At 43.0% G+C, this 9,164-nt stretch overlaps 1 protein-coding gene across 1 annotated transcript; it reads right to left on the bottom strand.

Annotated features, from left to right (window-relative positions):
• Positions 1-219: 219 nt before the first annotated feature.
• LOC119315978 (disease resistance protein RPM1-like) lies at positions 220-4,073 on the bottom strand. The gene is made up of 2 exons (XM_037590398.1): positions 1,183-4,073; positions 220-651 (listed from the first exon to the last, which is right to left on the bottom strand). The coding sequence occupies exon 1, from the start codon at positions 3,952-3,954 to the stop codon at positions 1,288-1,290; it is 2,667 nt and encodes an 888-aa protein (XP_037446295.1). The 5' UTR covers positions 3,955-4,073; the 3' UTR covers positions 220-651; positions 1,183-1,287.
• Between the last annotated feature and the right edge of the window lie 5,091 nt (positions 4,074-9,164).

Here is a 9,164-nt window from a genome sequence, read left to right as displayed (position 1 = left end):
GATGCGGATTCTGAAATAAAATTATTAACCACCTGTCCTAGTTCTTGGAAAGATTTCCATTTTCCCCGTGACGGGAGAGGTGAAAAAATAGCACCTTTATATCCTTCTCATAAAAGAGAGGAAATTTGCATTATGGATGAGCATTCATACATCCAATTCCAACGCGATGAATAAGACCCCCAAAAAGTGTCGATTACAGGAGAAATCTCAGCTCCCCGATTTCCTCACGAAACTGAAAGCAGTCTTAATCTTCTAATAAGTCGAATGCAGTCTTTAACTTACATCAACATAATTGCAGAATGCGTTTCAAGCAGCATATGCCTGCTGAATAATGAGGAACAGATACAGCTTATACGGATTACAAGTGCCAACTGCAGTACACAAACTGAAAAGCTCGAAAGATGGATCAGCGAAGAATCGGTTACATCAAGTACATGCGTGGAAAAAATGCGTAAATGCAGACATGCTGAAGAAGAAGATGACATAGATTGGCATTGTTGCAGAAGTATGCCGACTTCTTTTTTCTTCCTTGCGGCTAGGAAATCGTCGGGTCAGGGAAATATATCTCTATATTGTCCTTCAATAACCGGATCCAGATTTGATCTTCTCGTCTTCGATCCAAAGCAGGAATCCTCAGTGAGCAAAATGTCTCTGATAATAATCGCAGAAGGTTCAGTCAGGGGAGTGAATGAACCTTTGTATCTTTGCAAATACTACCTCTTAATTCAGAATAAGTATGAAAGGCAAACATCGGTTTTCTTTGACAGACTTTAGATGAAAGAGCATGCATGTAGGATGAACTATAACTTATGTTAACAGAGAACAAATTGGACTCAAATTCGATCGAGTCCATGAGGACTTGAACCCTCCCTAGAGAGGTGGAAAGCACACATATCCTAGAACCAACATAATATACATTAATAGGAGGAAAAAGGAAACTGCATGATCATTCCTACTCTATTAATACGAGGGTCCTAGCAGTTATGGGCTTTGTAGTTGCATGTTTCTATTTCTACTCTAGATGAAGAAGGTACACATGGGCATGGTGAAAGGAATCACGTTAACTAGCTTTAGTAGACAAACTCTTAACAAATTCGAATCAGCCATTACTAGCTACCAATTGCTGTCTTATTCTGCCAACTTATAATATCTACACAAAAGATGAAACAGCGGAACCCTAACCTTGTGAATAGCAATGATCACCTAATCCTTTCCCAAAGCCCTTTACGGCTCAGTACAACTGTAACATTCCTTATATGGCTAATGTTCATTATATCTTCGCTGCATTCACCTGAATCTCTGGTATGTGTCTGTCAGAAATAATTCCTCAAGGGCTCTAAGATGTTCAATGCCACAAGGACGAAACTTTAGCTCGGGACAATATCTTAACCATAGGTGGGTGAGGTTTTGCATCGCGCCCTCCTCTATTTTAACCTGGCTGAGTTGTGTTGCGCCCAATATGTATAGATTCGTAAGTTCTGGAAATGACCCTGCATGAAAATCTAACCTCTTTCCGCCAAAAGCCTTCGCTAGCGAAAGAAAGTGTAAACCACTTAACACGCAGAGATAGGAAAAGTTGTCCTCGTCAATATTGGAGAATGCCAGGTCCAACCGAGTAAGGTTATTGAGGTGTGACCAAGAAGAGAAAAGTTGAGGCGTCGATGTTTTTTCTAGCTGCCCGGCTATACCAAGCCAAGAAAGCGTTGGAGGTAAATGTAGTCCTTCTAGCCGCAGCACCTCATTCTCAGTTGCAGCGACAATTTCGAGATGAATAAGATGGCTCATTCTGCTGATAGCATTGCTCAAGTCAGATGTTTGTTCACTTCTCACGTTGGAGACACTGAATGATCTTAGCTCTGTCAGAGCTGCAACTTCACGTAGAAACTCTGAACTGGCTTTGACAAACTTAAGAGACCTCAGTCTTGCCAAATGTTGCATGCCACTAGGCACCTTGACTACGCTTATGTTTCCAATTTCTAATCTGTCATGTCCACCATCAATAGATGCCATTAGGTATCTCAACTTTTGAAGTCTTACAACATTGTTTGGAAAATACGTCAGCTTGGATCTGGAAGCATCTAAGACTTCCAAGTTTTGTAACCTCCCCACTTCTTCAGGCAGGCTTTCAATCTCGGTATCTCTAATACCCAAATAACGCAGATTAAACAAGTTGAATACCTCACTGGGAAGCATTTTGATACGAGTACCTTGCAGATCCAATGTCGACATCAACTTTGAAGATGTTAGGATAGGCTTCAGCAAATCAGTATTGATATAAGTCCCAAATACATGGAGCACACGGAGATGTGTTGCACCAGACCGGCTCAGTTGTTCAAGGTTTTCCCCTAGAACCGTTATGCGACGTGCACCCTCTACAGAGAATGCTCCAGCAGAAGAGCCATTGTAAACTTCACCAAACCGTTCCTCCTTGGCTTTGTTGAGGGCAACAAGGCGTATGACATCATGCATCCGACAGTGTTTCAGTCGTCCGAGATGATTCCTTTCAACTACCTTTAATAAGCTTCTGTTCACAAGCTCAGTCAAGTATCCCTCGGCCACTTCCTCCAACTTGTTGTTCTCTTCCTTTCCCCTGATGAACCCTGCTGCAATCCACTGCCTCGTTGTCACCTTCCTCCTTAATACATAGTCTTCTGGGAGCAGTGCACAGTATAAGAAACAATTCTTCAAGTCGTACGGAAGATCCTCCAGGCTGACCTTTAGGATCATATGACAATCAGGCATTACATCTTTCGTCAACTGCGAATCCAAACCCCTGTACACATTCTCCCATTCGGCTGGAGTTCGGGGTTTGCAGGAGAGTAGGCGGCCAATGCATGCAATAGCAATAGGCAAGCCTTGACACTTTGCTAAGAACTTCGAAGCCAATTCTTGCAACTCCGGTGGACACTGTTGGTCAACATCATTCCAAAAAGCTCCTTTACAAAACAACACCCACGAGTGATGTGCTTTTAGTGGTTCCAAGTGAATTGTATGATCCCCAGTTGCCAAGCATGACACTTCATACTTTCTTGATGTAATAACAAATCGGCATGTGCAGTTAGAAGTTGGGAAGACCTTCCTTATCTCCAACCAAGCGTGTGCATCCCAAACATCATCCATGACCAAGATGTACTTTTTACCTTGAAGGTGATTATGGATAGACTTTGCTAGGACTCTCATCTCAATATTGGCCACATCAACCGCGATGCGGAACTCGGTGGCTATCTTCTTCAGCAGATCTTCAGGACTGTAACTCTCTGACACGGTTACCCATGCCGCTGCGTCAAAATCTAATTTCACCGTGTTGTACACATGATCAACCAGCGTTGTTTTACCAACACCAGGCATCCCCCACACCGTAGTGACTTTGCTGCTGCTCTGCTCCAAATCATCACCATCACCACTGCCAGGGATCAGCCACTCTACCAACTTTCCCTTGTTCTCCTCGATCCCCACAAGGTCCTCATCTCTGGTGAAATGCAGAGCTTGACTTTGACTCACCGATCTGGTAGCAGGAGAAGATCTGACGGTGTAATACTTCTTCCTCCGATTAGCATCTTCCAGCTTGGCTTCGATTTCTTGGAACTTTGCCGCCAGGCGGTACCAGGTCTTGATATGCTTGAGCTGCTTCCTGGCCTTGCAGGCGAACCCTCCATGCTTGCAGTCCTCCAGCTTGTAGGTGAACTCGTCGGCGACGTCCTCGATCTGGATGGCGAGGTTCCTGATCTCGCCAACGAAGATGCTAGTGGTCTTGTCGGTGTCCTTGAACCGCTCTGCCTCATGCAAGTAGGCCTGCATGCTCTCCAGCTCCGCCTTGGACGCACGGATCTTGCCAAAGACGTCCCTGAGGGCGGCGGCTTCTTTGGCGACCAAAGACCAGCCAAAGGACGCCGCCTCTGACGCCAGCGCTGCCCCGAGCGTCGCCACCACTACCCCAACAACAGCCTCCGCCATGGTTCTTGAGGCTTTTGGTGAGTATAAACTGGTTGTCTGAGCGCACAATATGGTGGTAGCTCTGAGGAGTAAACTGGTTGTGTGAGCGCTGCCTCTAATGTCGTTGTAGCTAAGGCTTTACTTACTCGACTCTGAGCTCACGAATTTTTGAGTCCACAATCTGGCCATTGAATAATCAGCGTGAATGGAAGCCACAATTTGGTCTTTTGAAGAATCAACATGCATGCCAGACCACAGTTTGGTCATCCACAGTTTTGTGGCTGTTGAGGCTTTGAGCTCAGTCCACTCTTTTCTTATCCTCTTCCTCTTCCAGGTTGAGGCTTTGAGCTTATGATTATTTCTTTTTATACTCTTCCAGGTTTTTTTTTTTTTGCCCATCTAAAAAAAACTTATTTATCCTGTTCCAAATTGATACAACAAAGCGTGCAATTTCAGAGGCTCGGGTGAAAGAAGAAGTTATTACCACCAAAGTGTGCCGCAAACGACACCCCTTGTTGCTGGCTCCCTGCAACCATTGATCCAAGAAGTGAAGCTAAAATATGAAATGCATTGAACCCTCCAACCACGGAATAGCTGAAATGTGAAAAGCATTGAATCCACCAAGTTGATCCACGTACCTCACGTCCGCCTACTCCCAAAGGCAGGCAGCAAGCATGTGCAGGTCACCCCAACCCAGCAGCAGCAACCACAGTCGGCCGGGGGCGGGAGCTGGCCCCTCGCCGTGCCCGATTCCTCTCAGAATCCAAGGTCAAGAGGTACATTCATCGAGGGCTTAGAGTTTTTATTTTTTTTCCACTGTCACAGTTTCTGATTTAGTTTGTTAAATTGAAATAAGCGAAGCTCCGATTTAGATGCATTGATGACTTCATGGATCACATTCACCTTTTTAGAATGAGTGTGGTTTTCTGTAGCTCAGGCTACACGGTACCCCTTATCTTTGCCATCCATTTATGCATCAAGATCCGTGCAGACACATTTGTCTTTTTTGTTTCTCTCAAACGACACAACATATGAACTTTAACTTTTGCAGAACAACAATACATTCTAACTACAATCTAGGAAAAAAACTTTCATATTTTTTCATGCATCTTAAATACTTGAAATAATATTTTTATTCAAAGAAAATCTCATTTTGTATATTTATATCAGACCAAAAAATCTGAAAGTTTTTTCACACATTGATGTTCTAATGTTTGTTCGATCTGCAAAGTTTGAAGTTCATATGTTGTTTCGTTTTCGAGAAACAAAAAAGAGAAATCTTCTTGTTGTTAGTTAGTTGGAGAGTACGGATCTCAAAGCAAGGTTGGAGGGTTGAGAATAAGAGGTTTCATGTAGCCTGAGCTACAAAGAAACTTTGTGTTTTAGAATTCAGTGAGGACTGACTAAACTGCAGAGAAACACGGGAGTGCACATAAACAGATTATTGTGTTGTACTACTACTACACAGGTTTATTGGCAACTTTGGGGACAAATAGCCCTTGAAATGCAAGTCAAACCCAATTGCAAATCGCCTACCTTGCAGACAATGAGTAGCCCGATTATACGGATGTATAGATGCAAACACAACATTCTGTTTGTTAAATTATGATCTAAATTCTAGTATCGTATTGGACTAGACATAGTACATACGGTGTGGGCCTTTGCGTTGGTACCGACGCGTACGAGTACAACTCGTTTACTTGTCCTGCAAGGACTCTCATGTATTGCCCTCTTATATACCCCGTGTAGTCGCACCTCAGACGGTCTATCGTCTCGTGCTTGTAATACTCCTCCATCATAGTGATCGCGCCTTCGTGCGTCCGTGGTTTTCTCCCGTAAGGGTTTCCACGTAAAAATCCGTATCTATTTGTCTCGTTTATTTTTCGTTATTATCTAACAAGTGGTATACAGAGCCAAGTTCGCAGATACGAATTTGAGACGAGAGATTAGAGTTTTGTCCGTGCGCCGCCGGCACGTGACCAGGCGATCCGAAGCCGGATCGATTTCTACAGCCGCCGAGACCTCTGCTGCTGTGCCGCCGTACAAAGCCGTGCGCTTGTCCGATCCGCCGAGCCGTGCGTCTCAGCAAGTGCACGCTTCAAGTCGCCGAACCAAGGCGATCATTGCTGCTCCACTTCTACGTACAGGATCAAGTCCCGAGGCCTATCCGCCGAGTCGCTGCAACTCCACGTGAACGCCGAATCAAGCAAGTCGATTGCTACTACTATTAGTACTTTTACTAGTAGTGCTACTCCTGTTCATCACGTGAAGCCAAGATCAGATTTTGTTCCCTATTGCTACATGCACACGCTACCAGGTGCTATTTACTCTGATTGTTTGACCGCAAATTAATTCTGTCCAGAATTTTTTCCTGCCGGCTTGTACTACTTTATACACAGATTTATCTACTAATGGCATCCATGAAGTACGATTTTCCGCTGCTGGACCGTGACACAAGGTTTACCCTATGGTAAGTCAAGATGCGGGCGTTGTTGGCACATTCCGATTATGATGAAGCACTGGATAGTTTTGGGAAGAATAGAATTCAGGACTGGACTGACGAGGAGAAAAGAATTGATTGTAAGGCTTTGTCACAAATTCAACTCCATTTGCATAATAATATTTTGCAGGAAGTTTTGAGCGAGAAAACTGCCACCGCTCTATGGTTAAAGCTGGAAGGGATTTGCATGACTAAAGATCTCACCAGCAAGATGCATCTGAAGCAAAAATTATTCCTGCACAGGTTACCCGAGGGAGGTAATGTTTTGAATCATATTTCAGAATTTAAAGAGATCATATCCGATCTAGCTGCAATGGAGGTTAAGTATGAAGAGGAAGATACTGCTTTAATGTTACTTTGTTCACTGCCAAGTTCTTATACCAATTTTAGAGACACCATATTATACAGTCGTGATACTCTCACACTTAATGAAGTTTATGAAGCTTCGAACTCTAAGGAGAAGATGAAATTAATGGTGCCTCATGATGGTTCGAGTTCATCCCAAGCCGAGGGATTATCGTTCGTGGCAGGACAAAGAAGAAGAACTCCAATAATGGAAACAGAGGCAAAAGTACAAACGGCTACAGGGGCCGGTCGCAATCCAGAGACAAGAAGTATTGCAAGTATTGCAAGAGAGACGGGCATGACATCTTAGAGTGTTTCAAGTTGCAGAACAAGGAAAAGAGGAAAGGTAACAAACAAGGTGAAAATTCTGCTAACGTTGCTCGTGATGATAGTTCCGATGATGCTCTTGTCGTTATTGCTGGATGTGCTGAGACCAATGATGAGTGGGTACTTGACACTGCATGCACTTTTCATACGTACCTGAGATTGGTCTTTTGGTTGCATTGGTTAGAGCATGCACTTCTACATGGTACCGCTATGCATGATGAGATGGAATCACTTGAAAAGAATGGCACTTGAGATTTAGTAAAATTGCCGAGAGAGAAGAAACCTATTCGTTGCAAGTGGGTTTTCAAGAGGAAAGAAGGTGTTTCTCCTAATGATGAGACATGATATAAAGCAAGGTTAGTTGCTAAAGGTTATAGCCAGATTCCAGGTATTGACTATAACGAAGTCTTTTCTCCTGTTGTGAAGCATAGCTCTATTCGCACTTTACTTAGTATTGTTGTCATGCATGATTTTGAGCTTGAACAATTGGATGTTAAAACTGCATTCTTACATGGAGAGTTAGAAGAGAATATTTATATGGAACAACCTGAAGGTTTTGTTATTCCTGGAAAAGAAAAGCTTGTCTGTAAGTTAAAGAAATCTCTTTATGGATTGAAGCAATCCCCTAGACAGTGGTACAAGAGATTTGACACCTTTATGCTCTCTCAAGGTTTCAAAAGGTCTAATTATGATAGTCGTGTTTATTTGAAAACTGTCAAAGGTTCAACTATTTATTTGCTCCTTTATGTTGATGATATGCTTATTGCTGCAAAGAGTATGTCAGATATTGATGAACTAAAGAAGCAATTGAGTAATGAATTTGAGATGAAGGATTTGGGTGCAGCAAAGAAAATACTTGGCATGGAAATATCCAGAGATAGACCGTCTGGAAGAGTGTATCTAAGTCAGAAGGGATATATTGATAAAGTTCTTCGTCGTTTTAATATGCATAATGCCAAGCCGGTGAGTACACCGTTAGCTGCACACTTCAAATTGTCATCAGCTATATGTCCTAAGTCAGATTCCGATATTGAGTAGATGTCTAGAGTTCCCTATTGAAGTGCAGTTGGTTCACTTATGTATGCCATGGTTTGTTCTCGTCCGGATTTATCATATGCGTTGAGTGTTGTCAGTAGATACATGGCTAATCCTGGAAAAGAGTATTGGAGAGCAGTTCAGTGGATTTTCAGATACCTGCGTGGTACTTCTAATGCTTATTTACAGTTTGGGAAAACTAGAGATGGACTTGTTGGTTTTGTTGATTCTGATTTTGCTGGTGATTTGGATAAGAGAAGATCGCTCACAGGTTATGTTTTCACCATTGGTGGTTGTGCTGTGAGTTGGAGAGCAACTTTGCAGTCTATTGTGGCTTGTTCCACTACTGATGCCGAGTATATGGCTATTTCTGAGGCATGCAAAGAAACTATCTGGTTGAAAGGTTTGTACACTGAGCTTTGTGGAGATTCATCTTGCCCTACCGTATTTAGTGACAGTCAAAGTGCCATATATCTTACAAAGAATCCAATGTATCATAAGAGGACAAAGCACATTGATGTCAGATATCACTATATTCGAGATGTTGTTGCTGAAGGTGATTTGAAGGTATGCAAGATAAGTACTCATGATAATCATGCTGATATGATGACAAAGCCAGTTCCAACCAATAAGTTTGAGCTTTGCTCAGGCTTAATTGGTATTTCTCATTAGTCCTATGAACTTTGACGCACAAGGTGTTTATGCTGATTTGGATGGAGTTATTCAATTTCTTTGACTACTGGAGGGAATTTGGATCAAGGTGGAGATTGTTAAATTATGATCTAAATTCTAGTACCGTATTGGACTAGACATAGTACATACGGTGTGGGCCTTTGCGTTGGTACCGACGCGTACGAGTACAACTCGTTTACTTGTCCTCCAAGGACTCTCATGTATTGCCCTCTTATATACCCCATGTAGTCGCACCTCAGACGGTCTGTCGTCTCGTGCTTGGAATACTCCTCCATCATAGTGATCGCGCCTTCGTGCGTCCGTGGTTTTCTCCCACAAGGGTTTCCACGTA

Source organism: Triticum dicoccoides, chromosome 1B (assembly GCF_002162155.2).
Source record: "Triticum dicoccoides isolate Atlit2015 ecotype Zavitan chromosome 1B, WEW_v2.0, whole genome shotgun sequence".
In the NCBI taxonomy this organism is placed as follows: domain Eukaryota; kingdom Viridiplantae; phylum Streptophyta; class Magnoliopsida; order Poales; family Poaceae; genus Triticum; species Triticum dicoccoides.
Note: the sequence above shows the minus strand (reverse complement) of the source record. Positions and strands in the feature narration are given on the sequence as shown.

Coding starts and splice junctions, on each gene's coding strand:
- LOC119315978 (XM_037590398.1), bottom strand. CDS start 3,954: ATGGCGGAGGCTGTTGTTGGGGTAGTGGTGGCGACGCTCGGGGCAGCG.